The 20,247-nt window shown below is 39.2% G+C and overlaps 1 protein-coding gene and 1 long non-coding RNA gene across 4 annotated transcripts in view; one reads left to right on the top strand and one right to left on the bottom strand.

Annotated features, from left to right (window-relative positions):
* Positions 1 to 16,485: 16,485 nt before the first annotated feature.
* The window catches only part of LOC311028293 (uncharacterized protein), an 8,213-nt gene continuing 4,451 nt past the window's right edge, over positions 16,486 to 20,247 (bottom strand). For 2 of the 3 annotated variants that reach the window (XM_084032754.1, XM_084032753.1), the window contains 7 exons: positions 19,138 to 19,164; positions 18,980 to 19,003; positions 18,586 to 18,609; positions 17,944 to 17,970; positions 17,783 to 17,809; positions 17,224 to 17,458; positions 16,486 to 16,762 (listed from right to left, as the gene is read on the bottom strand). In XM_084032754.1, the coding sequence (XP_083888880.1) occupies positions 17,226 to 17,458; positions 17,783 to 17,809; positions 17,944 to 17,970; positions 18,586 to 18,609; positions 18,980 to 19,003; positions 19,138 to 19,164 (362 nt within the window). In that variant the 3' untranslated portion in view covers positions 16,486 to 16,762; positions 17,224 to 17,225. The remainder of the gene's footprint in view (positions 16,763 to 17,223; positions 17,459 to 17,782; positions 17,810 to 17,943; positions 17,971 to 18,585; positions 18,610 to 18,979; positions 19,004 to 19,137; positions 19,165 to 20,247) is intronic. The other variant, XM_084032755.1, reaches the window with a different exon arrangement.
* Positions 17,977 to 20,247, top strand: part of LOC311028294 — a 3,078-nt gene continuing 807 nt past the window's right edge. The window contains exons 1-2 of the long non-coding RNA XR_014598706.1: positions 17,977 to 18,222; positions 19,112 to 20,247. The exon at positions 19,112 to 20,247 is cut by the window's right edge and continues 574 nt beyond it. This is a non-coding gene — a long non-coding RNA (uncharacterized lncRNA). The remainder of the gene's footprint in view (positions 18,223 to 19,111) is intronic.

Here is a 20,247-nt window from a genome sequence, read left to right on the forward strand (position 1 = left end):
CAAACACTCGTATTTATACACTCCGAGTGGGGAGGGACTGCTCATACTATTACTGAAAATACTACAAATTCTACAGCAAACAACAGTACAAATAGTACAGTTACTACTGCATCTACGTCACCTGGATAGGTCTTCCAGTATATTCAATTAAGAACAATACAAACACATCACTAACGTCATTAACTTTAGCTGTCAATGTTCTCATGTATCCTCTTGCAGATCTATTCAATCTCTCACTTTCAACAAATGAATTACCTACTATCTGGAAATTGGCACGAATCACACCACTCCATAAAACAGGTGATGTTCTCGACTGTAATAACTATAGACCCATATCTATTATTTGTTCAATTGCGAACATTTTCGAAAAACTGGTCCATTCTCAACTTACAGAATATCTCAAAATTAATAATATTCTATCACCCGCTCAATCTGGCTTCAGATCCAATCACTCAACAACCACTGCACTACTGAAAATAACAAATTACATTTTCACTGCTGCAGGTAATGGCGAAGTCACCGGTGCAATATTTATTGATTTAACCAAAGCGTTTGATTTTGTTGACCGTTATTTGTTATTAGATAAACTCTACAACATAGGTCTTTCGAAAAATGCAATTTTGTGGTTCAGTTCATTTCTCCATAATAGAAAACAATGTGTTGTTTTAGATGGCAAATTTTCTGACTGTCTGATCCAGGAAAGAGGAGTGCCACAAGGTTCTACCTTGGGACCCCTTCTTTTTTCTATATACGTAAATGACTTGCCATCCATCTTCACTAATTCCTCTGTTCAACTATATGCCGATGACACTGTCATTTATATTTCAAAATCCGACCTATCTGAAGTGCAAACCATCCTTCAATCCGACTTCAATATTCTGCAAGACTGGCTTTTGTACAACAAATTACTTCTTAACAAAAACAAATCTGTCACTATGACCTTTGGCACTAACTCGAAATTGAAAACTATATCAAGTTCTCTCACTATATCCTGCAATGATGGCACACCTCTACAGAAGGTAGACACATTTAAATATCTTGGTGTATGGATGGACCCCACCATGTCATTTAATACGCACATTGACAGTATTGTACGTAAAGTGAATTGTCGGATAAACATGTTATACAGGTCCAGGAAATGTTTCACTAATCGTGTCAGAAAGAGACTTGTTGTTCAACTGATCCTGCCAATATTTGATTACTGTGATGTTGTGTACATGTCTTCCTCCAAACGTGTTCAAGCTCCTCTTAACAACGTTTACAATAGAATCTGCAGATTTATACTGGATTGTCCTTATCATACTCACCACTGTTCAATGTACCAGTCTCTTCACTTGTCTTCTTTACATACTCGACGACAGATACACTGGTTACAATTTATATTTAAATGTATTTATCTTAATTACCCGCCTTATCTAAAACAGTATTTTGTTCAACTTACATCCAACTATCAAACCAGGCAATCTATTTATCCTTATTTTTCAGTGCCTCACAATATGAAATTAACAGGTAGAAAAGCATTCATGTTCAAAGGACCAAACGACTGGAATCATTTACCTGTGGGTATTAGATCATCACAATCACTAAGCTGTTTTAATCAAGTTCTATCCTCCTATTTTGAAATATCTTGTTCATGTTTTCATTAACTCTGTCACCATATCCCATTTAATATTTGTACAAACTTTGGTTGCAATTTTGTCCAAGTGATTTTTGTAGATGTCTGTCTTGTCTTTTATTTTTTATTGTCTGTATTGTACTGTATTGTCTTGTTTCCTTTCATTGTATTGTGCTAAGTTGTGTTATGTGTGTAGGACCCCCTCGTAAACGAGTTGTGACAACTCAAGGGGCTTATCCTACGAAAATAAACTTCAGCTACTAACTTCACCAGATTTGATTTCAACCCGTTTAATGTTCAGTAATGTTCCTATCATGCATTTAGTTTTGTATCTGCAGGATGGAAGCTGATTGGCTGAAATTAGGAATACATTAGTGTGACACTTAAAGGAAAACACCACCGCATTTCCATACTGAACTATGTTCTGCTCTGATCTTAGACGAGGTGATACATACCTCCCTCTCCTCTGTGCGTGCACTCAATGGCTCTTGCGCGCACTCCGCGCAGCGCTAATTTGCTAGCATGTAGCTTGTCCCCGTATATTCCTTAGGATCCAAAGGGGGGTGAAGTTAGAAGCGACCAAGCACTTCCACGTTGTCCCTATTTAAATACGGTTACGTGAGTAGTTACACGACCCAAGTTTGGTTACACAAAATGAAACATGCCAATTTTTCTAAGCGGATAACAAGGATAACTATATAGTATGGCGGAATAACAACTGGAAGCACTTCGACGTCGGCGCAGTAATATCATCACTCCGCTCCCCCTCTTACTTCCGTCAATAGAACCTACGTGACCTGCACGCCGTCGCCTGCACTACCTGTAGTAGTTTGTGCACAGTTGAGGAAGCATCAGGTTGTAGTAAGATAGTTTGTGAACAATCAAACATCATGGTTATAACGTGCATCGTGCAGGGTTGTGAAAACAAGCAGAAGGTATATAGTCCCGTCATGTTTTGAGTGATGATATTACTGCGCCGACGTCGAAGTGCTTCCAGTTGTTATTCCGCCATACTATATAGTTATCCTTGTTATCCGCTTAGAAAAATTGGCATGTTTCATTTTGTGTAACCAAACTTGGGTCGTGTAACTACTCACGTAACCGTATTTAAATAGGGACAACGTGGAAGTGCTTGGTCGCTTCTAACTTCACCCCCCTTTGGATCCTAAGGAATATACTGGGACAAGCTACATGCTAGCAAATTAGCGCTGCGTGGAGTGCGCGCAAGAGCCATTGAGTGCACGCACAGAGGAGAGGGAGGTATGTATCACCTCGTCTAAGATCAGAGCAGAACATAGTTCAGTATGGAAATGCGGTGGTGTTTTCCTTTAAGCCTTTCAGCGTTGAGATTCTCCTGCTGTCATCACAGACGTCCCGACGATGTTGAATGAGAAATTTACATTTTCTACGACAGTACCTGATATTAGTAGAGAGACCAGACCAGACAGAGACTGTAGATTAGTGGAACCTCATGTCCACTTATATAGGTGCACATACAGTACATATATGTGTATATTTGTGTATACACACATCCATGTATGTCTACATATATGTGTATATTTGGACATACATGGATGTGTATATATGTGTAAATACTTGGATGTTTATATATGTGTACATACATGTATGTACTTCACACATGTATGTATACATACATGGATGTGTATATATGTGTAAATACTAGTATGTATATATATGTTCACATGTATATATATATATATATATATATATATATATATATATATATATCTGCCCTGTTACTGCCCGCAGCCACAGTTTTCTGTTATCAGATCACTTATGTTCGTCGGGATGCAGATGTAGAATGAAAACTAAGGCGTCCTTTCATTGTGAAACAACAGAAAACCCGTTGACCTTCTGAGCTTTTAATTTGTAGTGAGTTTCCTGCTGTCTGTGGGAATGAGGGCAGAACATGAGTGTGCATCAATCCGGTGCAGGACATCCTGAAACAAGAACTGAGCTGGAGCTGAGCTGGACTCTGGGATCAGGTCCAGACGAGGAATTAATGGCACTTTAAGGTATAGTGTGGACCAGCTCAGTTCTGAATGACTGGAGCTCACCTGGACCTTTTGATCCTGATGTCCATCTGTAACCAAGACCTGTGAGACAGACGAGCAACATGAACTCACTGAGACTCGGGAGACCTGGTGAAAAAGTCCACCGTATTCAAATAATCTTTAATGAAAATTTTAAGTCACAAAGGCAACTTTAGTTGACGTTCAACGTGTTTACAGGTATTATTGTTCTGTGAGGTACATGATAAACAAGGGAGTCTCCTGTAGCCACGACCACAAACCTAACTAGTTGTGAGGAAGGGTAGCAAAACAACAAACATGAGTTCAAATGGGAAAATTAATCCAAAAGGGGGCACCTCATTCTGCAGATATAGTTTATGTCAGTAAAAGTATAAGCATTGAAAATGTAGTTAAAATAAAAGTGCAAAAGTATGCATTGAAATACACTTAATACCAAGTATACCAAGTACCAAAAGTAAAAGTTCTGATGATGCAAATTGATATGTTTTATAATAAATGATGCATGTATTATTTTAATGTTACAGCTGATGAAGGTGGAGCTCATGTTAATGTTGTTATAACATGCTTCTGAGTCCTATGACCATACATCAACTGCATACTTCTTCCAGCTCTACTCGTGTCATTTTACATAGTGTGTGTGTGTGTGTGTGTGTGTGTGTGTGTCTCAGAGAGAGTGAGAGTCAGTTAACCTCAAATGACCTGAGGTCAGTTTTCATCGTCTCAGAGAAACTTCATCTGCTCAGTAGTCAGTCTTCCAGACCAGCGACCAGCAGGTAAACTGACTCTAGCAAACCTGTTGATGATTGTTGGTTATGAGCTGCAGTGTTCCTAGACATGCTGTTGTTAAATATGATTCAGTGTTGTTGAATATGATACGTTGTTAAATATGATACCATGTTGTTAAATATGATACAGTGTTGTTAAATATGATACAGTGTTGTTAAATATGATTCAGTGTTGTTGAATATGATATGTTGTTAAATATGATACAGTGCTGTTAAATATGATACGTTGTTGTTAAATATGATACGTTGTTAAATATGATACAGTGTTGTTAAATATGATACCGTGTTGTTAAATATGATACAGTGTTGTTAAATATGATTCAGTGTTGTTGAATATGATACGTTGTTAAATATGATTCAGTGTTGTTGAATATGATACATTGTTAAATATGATACCGTGTTGTTAAATATGATACAGTGTTGTTAAATATGATACAGTGTTGTTAAATATGATTCAGTGTTGTTGAATATGATATGTTGTTAAATATGATACAGTGCTGTTAAATATGATACGTTGTTAAATATGATACGTTGTTGTTAAATATGATACGTTGTTAAATATGATACAGTGCTGTTAAATATGATACGTTGTTAAATATGATACAGTGTTGTTAAATATGATACCGTGTTGTTAAATATGATACAGTGTTGTTAAATATGATTCAGTGTTGTTGAATATGATACGTTGTTAAATATGATAGTGTTGTTAAATATGATACCGTGTTGTTAAATATGATACGTTGTTAAATATGATTCAGTGTTGTTAAATATGATTCAGTGTTGTTAAATATGATTCAAATATGATACAGTGTTGTTAAATATGATTCAGTGTTGTTAAATATGATACAGTGTTGTTAAATATGATTCAGTGTTGTTGAATATGATACGTTATTAAATGATACAGCGTTGTTAAATATGATACGTTGTTAAATATGATTCAGTGTTGTTGAATATGATACGTTGTTAAATATGATACCGTGTTGTTAAATATGATACGTTGTTAAATATGATACAGTGTTGTTGAATATGATACGTTGTTAAATATGATACGTTGTTAAATATGATACCGTGTTGTTAAATATGATACCATGTTGTCAAATATGATACAGTGTTGTTGAATATGATACGTTGTTAAATATGATACGTTGTTAAATATGATACCGTGTTGTTAAATATGAGACAGTGTTGTTAAATATTATGCAGTGTTGTTAAATATGATACAGTGTTGTTAAATATGAGACAGTGTTGTTAAATATGATTCAGTGTTGTTAAATATGATACAGTGTTGTTAAATATAAGACAGTATTGTTAAATATGAGACAGTGTTGTTAAATATGATTCAGTGTTGTTAAATATGATACAGTGTTGTTAAATATGAGACAGTGTTGTTAAATATGATTCAGTGTTGTTAAATATGATACAGTGTTGTTAAATATGAGACAGTGTTGTTAAATATGAGACAGTGTTGTTAAGTATGATTCAGTGTTGTTAAATATGATAGTGTTGTTAAATATGATTCAGTGTTGTTAAATATGAGACAGTGTTGTTACAGTTTTTTGTGATTGCTAAGACACATTTCTCGAAAGCTGCTCTCCTTTTCTCTAAACTGTGAACACAAAACCCAACTTTCCAGCTACATTCACAAAACCTCAAACTCTTCTTGCAAAACCAAACTTTCAACTCAAAACAGTTCAATCGGTGCTCAAAACTGAACTATGTTGTCAAATCGTGCCCCGAGTCAATCAAAATTAAAAACACTACAGAGCAGTCACTAAACACTACATAGAAAAATAGAAAACACAATGCTCAGGACATGAAGCGGTAGAAATAAATGTTTATTGTTTACTGTAGCCTAAATGCATGTTGCAAAACAAAAACCTGTTTATTTAGCACTTGTACATAGTAAAATATAAAAGTACCAAAAACAGAAATCCTGTGCATTTACACGTATCACTTGTACAGTACAAAACAAACAGAAATCTTGTGCATTTAGCACTTGTATACAGTAAAGCCTACGTAAACATAAAGTACAAAAATATACATGGAATACTAGGCCTACAAACAGTTAGACTAACCCTCCATTACAATACTACAGTACATTGGCACAGTGATGTACTGAAACACATATTTACTTACAGTATAGTGTGGTACAGTATATAGTATAGTCATACAGTAATTGCTGTCAACATTTACATACTATAATGTCAAAAAATTACCTGTTCTCTTCTCTAAATCTTGGGATTATGGCGGACACAGTGAATCTACTGATGTTTGGTTGTACCCTTTGTCCGGCCTCCCTCATGCTCATACCATGGACAACAACATGGTCAATCACAGTAGCTCTGATTTCATCAGATATTACTGTTCTTTGTCTTCGCTGACCACCTCGACCACCTCGACCTCCTCGACCTCCTCGACCACCTCGACCTCCTCGACCTCCTCGACCTCCTCGACCACCTCGACCTCCTCGACCACCTCGACCACCTCTCACACGAACTCCTCCTCTCAGATTTCTATCCATCACAAACCAGTGCTCTCTGAATATATGTTCCCTCACATCGTTAGCCACAAGTGAGATCAATTTTGAGTTGTTGTGTTCAACCAGTGACACCTGTGCTTTACTTGTGTTTGACTTTTGCCACCTGTGCTCACCATTATGCAACACAGGTGCATCACAATGAAAATGTGTTGGCAAGTTGTGTCTAAACGGGTGAAAAGTGCTTATGGTTTTGCCAAAAGAGTGACTGATTCAATCAGTGGGTTCAGGCAACGGAGCATTTGGTTCGGACAATAGGGTTTAGTGTTTTAGCAATTGAGAAAAACTGTAAATATGAGACAGTGTTGTCAAATATTATACAGTGTTGTTAAATATTATACAGTGTTGTTAAATATGATACAGTGTTGTCAAATATTACACAGTGTTGTTAAATATTATACAGTGTTGTTAAATATGATAGTGTTGTTAAATATTATGCAGTGTTGTTAAATATGAGACAGTGTTGTTAAATATTATGCAGTGTTGTTAAATATGATACAGTGTTGTTAAATATGAGACAGTGTTGTTAAATATTATGCAGTGTTGTTAAATATGATTCAATGTTGTTAAATATGATACAGTGTTGTTAAATATTATGCAGTGTTGTTAAATATGATACAGTGTTGTTAAATATGAGACAGTGTTGTTAAATATTATGCAGTGTTGTTAAATATGATACAGTGTTGTTAAATATTATGCAGTGTTGTTAAATATGATACAGTGTTGTTAAATATGATTCAGTGTTGTTAAATATGAGACAGTGTTGTTAAATATTATGCAGTGTTGTTAAATATGATACAGTGTTGTTAAATATGAGACAGTGTTGTTAAATATTATGCAGTGTTGTTAAATATTATGCAGTGTTTTTAAATATGATACAGTGTTGTTAAATATGAGACAGTGTTGTTAAATATTATGCAGTGTTGTTAAATATGATTCAGTGTTGTTAAATATGATACAGTGTTGTTAAATATTATGCAGTGTTGTTAAATATGATACAGTGTTGTTAAATATGAGACAGTGTTGTTAAATATTATGCAGTGTTGTTAAATATGATACAGTGTTGTTAAATATTATGCAGTGTTGTTAAATATGATACAGTGTTGTTAAATATGATTCAGTGTTGTTAAATATGAGACAGTGTTGTTAAATATTATGCAGTGTTGTTAAATATGATACAGTGTTGTTAAATATGAGACAGTGTTGTTAAATATTATGCAGTGTTGTTAAATATGATTCAGTGTTGTTAAATATGAGACAGTGTTGTTAAATATGATACAGTGTTGTTAAATATTATGCAGTGTTGTTAAATATGATTCAGTGTTGTTAAATATGAGACAGTGTTGTTAAATATGAGACAGTGTTGTTAAATATGATACCGTGTTGTTAAATATGATTCAGTTACTGTAGCGCTTTAATCTGGAGCTCAAATAATATATGAAACAAAGTTGACAGGTACGGTGGCTGAAGAGGAACAAGGAGAACTCACACTTTACAACAGCGCCCCCAGTGGTTGATCAATGCATTACAACAGAATCACAGAGAGGGAACGCGGGAGGCTCACGGTCTGGTTATCGGACTGCTGGTCTTAAACCGATGAACCTTTACTGAACAATATGAACAGCTGAACACAATTATAACTGTTACCATGACGACCACATGTAGAGTTTAATAACATGTATGAATATAGGCTGAGTGAATGTAAAATAATGGTCACAGTGTTTAAATAATGACAGCGCCCACTTCTCCACATGTTGTTGGTTCTATAAGCAACTCGTTCTCTAACTGGCTTCAGGCAAGGCAATTTTATTTGTATCGCACCTTTCAACAACAGGGCAATTCAAAGTGCTTTACATAAAACATTAAAAGCATTGGAGAAAAAAGCATTAAAATAAGCCAATAACAAAATAAAACATTTAAAATAAGTAAAAACAAGAATATCAAGGAATAGAAATACAGTGCAGTATAAGAAGTTCACAGATAGTATTGTTTACTGAAAGGCAGCGGCAAACAGAAAAGTCTTCAGTCTTGATTTAAAACAGCTGAGATTTGCAGCAGACCTGCAGCTTTCTGGAAGTTGGTTCCAGATATGTGGTGCGTAAAAACTGAAGGCTGCCTCTCCATGTTTGGTTCTGACTCTGGGGACCTGTCCCAGATGATCTGAGAGGTCTGGATGGTTCGTAGCTAAGCAGAAGATCAGATATGTATTTTGGTCCTAAACCATTCAGTGCTTTGTAAACCAGCAGGAGTATTTTAAAGTCAATTCTTTGACAGACAGGAAGCCAGTGTAAAGACCTGGGGCCTCATGTATCAATGTTGCGTACGCACAAAAACATGGCGTACGTAATTTTCCACACCAACGTTCAGATGTATCAAAAGTGAAATGAGCGTGGAAATGTGCGGTGTCCCACGGCAGCTTCATGGCTGGCGTACGCACGTTTCTACAGCTATTGTTCCTTTGGCGACACTCTGAGGTGATGCTGGGAAACTGTTAATTATGTGAAAACAATTAGTCCTCAGAGTAATGTGCACATCAGAGACACATTAATGGACAATTAACACACACGTGTTTGCAATCATATGGATGGATATAAAAGCATGCGCAAAGTGATGAAAAAATGGCATTAACAATGGCAGCCTTGGCCTTGTTAGAAGACATCGCAAACGGTAACATCAGACGTGAGAGGGTGTTTATAAAACGGGAGGATATGTTAGCAAATGACGACAACTGGCTCATGAGTCGTTTAAGGTTGCCGAGGCCAGTGTTACTGGAGCTGTGCGCAGAGCTGCGGCCGGCCCTAGAAAGAAACACAGCCAGGAGCCAGGGGTTGTCCGTGCCCACACAGGTGCTGACCACTCTGGGGTTTCTGGCAACAGGAGCCTTCCAGAGGGAACTGGCCGACCGGTCAGGAGTGTGCCAGTCCACTCTGAGCCGAGCCATGCCAGCTGTGTGGGACGGAATCAGAATGTCATCCAGGTACATCAAATTCCCATACAATGCTGTTGAACAGGCCAACATTAAAGCGCAATTTGCAGCAAGAGCCGGTTTCCCTAATGTAATCGGAGCTATTGACTGCACACATGTTGCTATAAAAGCGCCATCACAGGATGAATTTGTTTTTGTCAACAGGAAACATTTTCATTCAATAAATGTTCAAATAATATGTGATGCACAAATGCAGCTCACCAACATCGTGGCAAGGTGGCCTGGTTCAACGCATGACTCTTTCATTCTTACTAATAGCATGGTTGGTAACAGGCTGGAGGCTGGCACGGTGCGCGATGGGTGGCTTCTCTGTGAGTAAATGTCTGTAGAGTAAATCTGTTTAATTACGCCCCGAATGTAAACCAGCAAAATGCCCATTTGGGTACGTGCATTCAAATATGTGCATTTGTTTTTCCCTGGTGAAAATAGAGTGGCAGAGCTATCTAACAAACCCTTTATTGTCTCCTTGTGTTCAGTATTTGTGTCGATAAACGCGTGCGTAAAGTTGGAAATGTCACACTGCAGTAGCCACGGCGCACTTCTGCAGTCATTAATATATATAATAATGTAATATATAATATATTAATATCCTCCTGTCCCCCCGCCCGTTGCGGTCACGCTTCGGCGGTGGGCCGAAATCCTCCTCTTCACCTCCACCTTCACGTCGGACCATTTCTTTTTTATTTCAGGGAGTGTGCGCTGCTCCGACCCCACAGCGTTCACTGCCTCACACACACGCTCCCACTCACATTTCTTTTTTTTTGTGTTTATGCCTGATGAGAGGCTACCAAATAATACTGTTCTTCGAGTCTCGACTTCGTTTAAGAGCGTTTCGAGCTCAGACTCGGTGAAGTTGCGCTTCTTCCCTTTTTCATTTTGTAGATCTGATGGTGCAGAGAGGGGAATCCCCGGTGCAGGCCCTATTTAAATTCATTTGCATATTTAAATGGAGGCGTGGACAGGGAGGAGTTTAGCACTTCCACATGTGCGCTTAATTCCACGTTGATTGGGATGTACAAAGGAAAAGTGCTTGGATCCATGTGTACGCACACTTTGATACATCTGATTTTTTTTGTGCGTACGACAGTTTCTGGATTCTAGCTGTTAGGGCCAAAATGAATCTGGGTTTAAATTTAGTTGCTAAATCTAAAATATACTTTGTTTATTACTTTGCTTTTAGATATACTGCGTTATTATATGGACTGATATGAGGTCAGAAGAGTATTTTGTTTGGGCTTCTCCTCCCCCCTCCTCTCTTGTGTCAGAGCTGCTGCCTGCAGTGATTTGAGTTGATTAATGACACCTGTGGAGGGATGAACAGAGGGACAGACACTTGTGAGTTGTGAGAGTGGGAAGCAGGACAGTTTTTTGACTGCACAGGGCAGATTGCAGAAAGTTATTTCCATTGTTTTATTTTTACTAGTTTATTCTGATCGAAGTGTTTTGTTTGTTATCAATAAATCGGATCAAGTGACTCTGGATCTGCGACTGCCTTTTGTGTTTGGACTGCGTGTTTTTAACCCGCTCAGTGGCGGCTGCTTATTGGAAAAAGGCCGCAACACTAGCGTACGCAATGTTTCAGTAGGAAATCCACGCAATTCTTAGTACATGAGGCCCCTGAGGACCGGATTAATGTGGTGCACTTTTTTGGTCTAAGTGAGGACTCGAGCAGCAGCAATTTCTGAATTAATTGCAGCTGTGTGATGGACTATTTAGGGAACAAAAACATAATTCAAAGTGGTAAGTAGGCTGTACGCTGACACAGAAAAGTCTTTCCCTCCGATGAGAATCTGTATCTCTCATATAAAACATCATCAGACACAGACAAAAGGGTTTTGCCGGTCTCTGTACACTCTATAGTTCTCCTACCAGACCCTCTCACGATCCACCGAGCTTCTTTTTTTTTTTTTATCCGCGCACCAAGACAGCTGATTGGTCAGTCGGCGGTGTGTTTCTCCACGTTGATCTCTTATCAGGAACATAACCTGCTCCGGAGCAGAGGGGTATTCCATCAAACTCGCTAAGCGCAAAGCCGGGCTAATTTCGATAAGCCTCGCTAACTTTAGCGAGAGTTGCGTTCCATCAACGTGACTTGAGGCACTCTCCGCTACGTAACCATGGGAATTTATCCGACCAAACTAGCCTGCTCCGGGGCAGGCTAACCATCAGGCTTACTTTAGTGGGGGTTTCAGAGAAGTCCGTCTGTCGGAAACAACTGTACCAGCAGAAGGTTCCGCCTAGCCTAGTCCTCGTGATTTCATCACGTGAAAGACCAAATATTACTAAAATTACATATAAGTACAAACAGACTATATTTTCATCAAGCGTCTAAAAATACATGCTTGCAATTAAAAAAACATGAATAAATTGTTTATTTTGTTTAAGACCGACTGGCCATATGATTATTTAAAGCCCCCAGTTGGGTGAGTGGTGATGCACCTGCCCCCTAATGTGGGCGTTGCAGGTTCACATCCCGGTGAGGACATCTCATGTGTGTTTTTTGTTGTTTTTTTTGCATGTATAATTGTCTTTAGATCAGAGAATTAGACCAACATTTTACCTTAACTATGATAAATTTACAGCCACATAAATTCCTTTCAGGTGAGTTCATTAATAAGTTCATTGAATTGTTGAGATAAATGAGTTGGTCAATGTAGATGCATTTACTAGGCCTATCTAAAAAAGGAGGGAGAGAGAGTTCCGGCCAAAGAAAGTAGTTTCACAAAGTTCCATAGTCGGGAATTGAACCGTTGCCTGCCGCGTGCAAAGCCAGCGCATTACCTCTACACTATCCTCACGTTGGAGAATTAGTAGTCAGTGTTATATTAGAACATGTTACTCTTAACGGTACTCCATATTTAATTGCTCTGCAATTCTTGCCCAAGCAGCCTCGTGATTTTTATTTATCACTACAGTATTCCCTTTATTGGTTATGATGGGTTTGTACTCCTCGTACAGTTCCATCAATAATTTTTTCTCTGGTCTTTTCTGCCATTTTCTCGATGATTCAACATTCACGGTTCTGGTCTGGCTTCATATCCCGTGAACGGCGTAACACACGACAACGTTAACCTGGCTTGAATTAGCCTCAACAAGGCGCGGCTGAAATGCGTTAATGGAATGGATTTAGCCGCAAGTGGAAGTTGGCGTTAGTTCTAACCAGGCTTAACCAGGTAAGCGCCGCTTTAATTAGCGAGTTTGGTGGAATACCCCTCAGGTTAGCTCCGCAGCGTAAGTTACCATGGCGATCTACCCCGGTAAGAAGTGAACCAGCGCCGTAGGACGGAAAACCCAGAGTTAACGCTTAAGTTACCTCGCTAAGCACAAATCCTGCTTCGTAGTCCAGGCCCCAGGTTGGAGCTGGCAAGCTTTCAGCGCAGTCTCGGCGAGGCTTTTTGCCACGAAACTTCCGCTACGCCAAGCTGAATCTGTGACGCCTCCCCCTGCTGCGCCGCCACACCCATCTTGGCGCAGGCGATCCACCAAACTGCCAAACTGACCGTGCGCAAGGCTGCGCGGGTCGAAACTTGCATTACGCCGGCTCCGCCACCCTGCGCCGCCCTGCGCCGCCCTGCGCTGTGCCACGAAACTAGGGCCCTCTGTGTTCTGCTTTCTCCCACATGATCTGGAAGCCACTGGTGGGCGTGGTCTCTGGAGCTGCTAAAATAAATAATGTACAGTCCCTTACTATATATATATATATGTCTGCATGAAAGTGATTGTTGAATATGCAAATAGGCATATTGTTTGTTTTCATGGATGGCCGAGGTTTGGAGCATTTTAAATGATGCACTCACAAATTTAGATTAATATATCTTACATTATCTTATCCCAGGGGTCAGCCCTGTGATAGACTGGTTACCTGGTTACCTGTCTGTCTCTACATGTCAGCCCTGTGATAGACTGGTTACCTGGTTACCTGTCTGTCTCTACATGTCCCCCTGTGATAGACTGGTTACCTGGTTACCTGTCTGTCTCTACATGTCAGCCCTGTGATAGACTGGTTACCTGTCTGTCTCTACATGTCTCCCTGTGATAGACTGGTTGCCTGTCTGTCTCTACATGTCTCCCTGTGATAGACTGGTTACCTGTCTGTCTCTACATGTCAGCCCTGTGATAGACTGGTTACCTGGTTACCTGTCTGTCTCTACATGTCAGCCCTGTGATAGACTGGTTACCTGGTTACCTGTCTGTCTCTACATGTCCCCCTGTGATAGACTGGTTACCTGGTTACCTGTCTGTCTCTACATGTCAGCCCTGTGATAGACTGGTTACCTGGTTACCTGTCTGTCTCTACATGTCAGCCCTGTGATAGACTGGTTACCTGGTTACCTGTCTGTCTCTACATGTCAGCCCTGTGATAGACTGGTTACCTGGTTACCTGTCTGTCTCTACATGTCCCCCTGTGATAGACTGGTTACCTGTCTGTCTCTACATGTCTCCCTGTGATAGACTGGTTACCTGTCTGTCTCTACATGTCGGCCCTGTGATAGACTGGTTACCTGTCTGTCTCTACATGTCAGCCCTGTGATAGACTGGTTACCTGTCTGTCTCTACATGTCTCCCTGTGATAGACTGGTTACCTGTCTGTCTCTACATGTCAGCCCTGTGATAGACTGGTTACCTGTCTGTCTCTACATGTCAGCCCTGTGATAGACTGGTTACCTGTCTGTCTCTAAATGTCAGCCCTGTGATAGACTGGTTACCTGTCTGTCTCTACATGTCTCCCTGTGATAGACTGGTTACCTGTCTGTCTCTACATGTCGGCCCTGTGATAGACTGGTTACCTGTCTGTCTCTACATGTCAGCCCTGTGATAGACTGGTTACCTGTCTGTCTCTACATGTCTCCCTGTGATAGACTGGTTACCTGTCTGTCTCTACATGTCGGCCCTGTGATAGACTGGTTACCTGTCTGTCTCTACATGTCAGCCCTGTGATAGACTGGTTACCTGTCTGTCTCTACATGTCAGCCCTGTGATAGACTGGTTACCTGTCTGTCTCTACATGTCGGCCCTGTGATAGACTGGTTACCTGTCTGTCTCTACATGTCTCCCTGTGATAGACTGGTTACCTGTCTGTCTCTACATGTCAGCCCTGTGATAGACTGGTTACCTGTCTGTCTCTACATGTCAGCCCTGTGATAGACTGGTTACCTGTCTGTCTCTACATGTCTCCCTGTGATAGACTGGTTACCTGTCTGTCTCTACATGTCAGCCCTGTGATAGACTGGTTACCTGTCTGTCTCTACATGTCAGCCCTGTGATAGACTGGTTACCTGTCTGTCTCTACATGTCTCCCTGTGATAGACTGGTTACCTGTCTGTCTCTACATGTCAGCCCTGTGATAGACTGGTTACCTGTCTGTCTCTACATGTCTCCCTGTGATAGACTGGTTACCTGTCTGTCTCTACATGTCAGCCCTGTGATAGACTGGTTACCTGTCTGTCTCTACATGTCTCCCTGTGATAGACTGGTTACCTGTCTGTCTCTACATGTCTCCCTGTGATAGACTGGTTACCTGTCTGTCTCTACATGTCAGCCCTGTGATAGACTGGTTACCTGTCTGTCTCTACATGTCAGCCCTGTGATAGACTGGTTACCTGTCTGTCTCTACATGTCAGCCCTGTGATAGACTGGTTACCTGCCTGTCTCTACATGTCAGCCCTGTGATAGACTGGTTACCTGTCTGTCTCTACATGTCTCCCTGTGATAGACTGGTTACCTGTCTGTCTCTACATGTCAGCCCTGTGATAGACTGGTTACCTGTCTGTCTCTACATGTCAGCCCTGTGATAGACTGGTTACCTGTCTGTCTCTACATGTCTCCCTACGATAGACTGGTTACCTGTCTGTCTCTACATGTCAGCCCTGTGATAGACTGGTTACCTGTCCAGGTGAACCCTGCCTTCGCCCAATGACAGCTGGGATCAGCCCCCCGCGACCCTGAATACAGGATAAGCGGTAGACGATGGATGGATGGATTGATGGATTGATTTTTTCTTAAATTACTTTATTTGATTTCTGTTTATATTATGTTGAATTCATTTATTTAATATAATTTCATTGTACTAGGTTATTTTATATGCTATCACTTTAGATCATATTCGATAATTTTACTTTACATTATGATAGATAATCTTATTTTAGGTTATTATAGATCATGTAATTTTTGTTTATTTGATTTTACCTTATTTTCAATGTATGTATTTATATATTTATATTTTATTAGATTAATTAATTAATTTGACCTGATTTTAGATTATTTAATTTTCTTTTCTTTTATTTCAGATTCAATTATTATAGATAATTTTATTTGAAGAGACTAATTTATCTTATTTTCAATTATCTCTTTTAACATGTAATTGTGTATAATTTCAAATGATCTTTTTTAAATGATGTCGGATAATCTTAGGTTATTTGAGATACTTAGATTACTTTATTTCATTTGACTTTATCTTGGATAACTTCATTTAGTGAAAGATCATTGTGACGTTCATAAAGACTCGGGACTTTTGACAGTTCAAACTTTATTAGCAGTCCGTCTCTGCGGACACAGAGCAGATGTCAGATGCCTCTGCATTAGACTGAAGGCAGACAGACAGGCAGCGAGTGAGACAGATTAAAGATGAGGACACAGACACCTAAAGCCAGAGTTGGAAGTTAAATGGAGACAGCCAATCAGGAACGAGCTGATGAGCAAAAAAACCCAGGAAGCTGAAGGTTGAAGATGCAGTTTAGCTTGTTGTTGTTGTTGTCATAGCAACCGTATTCCACTGTGGGCTTGGCTCTGGTGGGGAGACAATACAAAGTCTGTTGTAATTTATGACTGTATTTCTTGATCCTTATTAAAGACATCACAACAGAACTGATCAATAATGCTCTTCAACATTTAGCTAGTCCCTGTGTGTGTTTCCCATTTCACCTGAATGCAGCACAGTTGTAGCGTGAGTAAAAAGTGATGCAGCAGAGTGAGTAGTTATCCTCTGTTTCTGTGAGTGGCTGCTCTGTATCAGTAGGCATCATTCGTTTTCTTTGGATATCTTCTGAATTCTTTGTCAAAGCTTGTTTTCTCTGTCATCTCAATTCTTTTCTTTATTTTTGTCTTTAAATTTTGAATTCTGTGATCGCTACATTTTCTGTCTTGATCTTTTCTTTGATATTGAACTCTTGAAGTCTGTCTTAATAGAAAGTCAGTGAACTCTGAAGTCTAGATAAAAATATAAAATGAACCTGGCAGATGTACCCTACCGTTATTGGGGTTCTTCCTTGTCAGAGTTGTCCTCTGTTTCAGATTCCTTCTCTGTTTCAGATTCCTTCTCTGTTTCAGATTCCTCCTCTGTTTCAGAGTTGTTCCCTGTTTCAGAGTTGTCCTCTGATTCAGAATCCTCCCCTGCTTCAGATTCCTCCTCTGAATCAGAATCATCCCCTGCTCCAGAGTCTTTCTTTTTGGCCGCTCCATCACCGTCGGTGTCATCTTCAGCACCTGAAGGCACACTCATTAATAATTTGTTATCGATCTGTGGTCAGACTGTATTGATCACATGGTCAACAAGCCAATCATAGGACTCAGGCTGCAGGAGAAACGTTAGTAGTAGCCGTCGCCAGCGGTAGTATCAATATCAATACTAGTATCAATACTAGTATAAATAGTAGTGTCAATAGTATCAATACTAGTATCAATATTAGTATCAATAGTAGTATCAATACTCATATCAACAGTGGTATCAATAGAATCAATAGCAGTATAAATGTGTTCACACAGGGAGACGTTTCTACTGTTATATAACAGTAATGTGTTTTTTCTCACCATCAGCTTCAGGCGATGCGTCCTCCTCTGAACACAAAAACAATACAAACTACTTTACATGATGCAAATATGACAAAACGAAACATTAAAAAATAAAAACAGATCGGGGGTGTGTCCTAGCAGTACTTCCTGCAGTAATATAATACTGTGTTTTTTCTCACCGTCAGCTTCAGGCGATGCGTCCTCCTCTGAACACAAAAATAATACAAACTACTTTACATGATGCAAATATGAAAAAACGAAACATTGACACATATAAACAGATTGTGTGTGTGTCCTAACAGTACTTCATGTAGTAATACAATACTTCCTAGCAGTACTTCCTGCAGTAAGACAATACTTCCTAGCAGTACTTCCTGCAGTACTTCCTGCAGTAAGACAATACTTCCTAGCAGTACTTCTTGCAGTAATACAATACTTCCCAGCAGTACTTCCTAGCAGTACTTCCAATTCAATACTTCCTAGCAGTAATTCCTGCAATACTTCCTAGCAGTACTTCCTAGCAGTACTATTACTTGCTGCAGTAATACAATAATTCCTGCAGTTCTTCTTGAAGTAATACAATACTTCCTAGCAGTACTTGCCGTAGTAATAGAACACTTCCTAGCTGTACTTCCTGCAGTACTTCCTCTGCAGTACATTGACTGAGTGCTGTGTCAGGGGTACTCTCAAACATATTTATACCTGAATGAATGTTTATATTCATGACTTTTCCATCATGTTATTTCATTCTGCAGTGTTAATAATATTTCAGACAGTAATATTCATTACATTGAGTCTAAAATAAAACAACAAACACTCACCAGCTGGAGCTTCCGTAGGGGATTCTTAAAAAGACGAACAGAACAAAATGTTTCAAGAGTTTAACATCACCACTCTTTGTGAGGGTTTCAGGTCAGTCACTACTACACTACTTCCTAGAAGTACTCCTTGCAGTAATACTTCCTGCAGTACTTCCTCAGCAATACAATACTTCCTAGCAGTAGTTGCTGCAGTAATACAGTACTTCCTGCAGTACTTCCTCTGCAGTACATTGACTGAGTGCTGTGTCAGGGGTACTCTCAAACATATTTATACCTTCATTGAGTGTTTATATTCATGACTTTTCCATCATGTTATTTCATTCTGCAGTGTTAATAATATTTCAGACAGTAATATTCATTACATTGAGTCTAAAATAAAACAACAAACACTCACCAGCTTGAGATTCCTCCATGGACTCTGAAATAGACAAACAGAACAAAATGTTTCAAGAGTTTCACATCATCACTCTTTGTGAGGGTTTCAGGTCAGTCACTATGACATTACTTCCTGCAGTACTTCCTGCAGTAATATAATACTGTGTTTTTTCTCACCGTCAGCTGCAGGCGATCCGTCCTCCTCTGAACACAAAAACAATACAAACTACTTTACATGATGCAAATATGAAAAAACTAAACATTAAAAAATACAAACAGATTGTGTGTGTGTCCTAGCAGTACTTCATGCAGTAATACAATACTTCCTAGCAGTACTTCTTGCAGTAATACAATACTTCCTAGCAGTACTTCCTGCAGTACATCCTGCAGTAATAGGCAAGGCAGGGCAACTTTATTTGTATAGCACATTTCATACACAAGGCAGACTCAAAGTGCTTCACATCATACAACAAAGTGAAAAAAAATAGAAGAATTAAAAGAAAATAAAGGCAAAATTAAAAATGCATTACAAAAAGAAAAGGAGAATAAAAACATATTTGCAATAATTAAAAACAGTGCAGACATTAAAAGATTTAGCAGAAAGCTATGGTGAACATAAAAGTTTTCAGTCTAGTTTTAAAAGTGGTCAGAGTTGGGGCAAGTCTTACATCTTCAGGAAGTTTATTCCAGCCATTTGTTGCATAGTGACTAAATGATGCTCTCCTGTGATTGTTGTTTACTCTGGGAATCACTAACAGATTGGTCTCAGAAGATCTTAGTGGTCTAGAAGGCTTATGTAGTGGGAGCATATCAGTGATATACTTCGGTCCTAGACCATGTAGTGATTTATATGTGAGCAGGAGGATTTTGAAATCAATCCTCTGACATACAGGGAGCAAATGTAAGGATTTAAGAATTGGTGTAATGTGCTCACATTTTTCGGTCTTTGTAAGAACTCTAGCAGCAGCGTTCTGAACAAGCTGTAGCTGCCTGACAGTTTTTTTCGGAAGACCTGCAAGGAGACCATTACAGTAGTCTAGCCTACTAGTAATAAAGGCATGTACAAGTTTTTCTAAGTCTTGAGCTGACATGAGCCCTTTAAGTCTTGCTACATTTTTGAGGTGATAGTAAGCTGATTTTGTTACTGATTTAACGTGACTGTCGAAATGTAAATCAGAATCCATAATAACCCCAAGATTTCTGGCTTTGTTTGAGGTTTTCATGGACAGAGAGTGAAGGTGTTGAATTACTTTAAACCTTTCTTTTTTAGCACCAAAAACAATTATC

This window comes from Eutrigla gurnardus (assembly GCF_963514095.1).
Source record: "Eutrigla gurnardus genome assembly, chromosome: 17".
Lineage (NCBI taxonomy): Eukaryota > Metazoa > Chordata > Actinopteri > Perciformes > Triglidae > Eutrigla > Eutrigla gurnardus.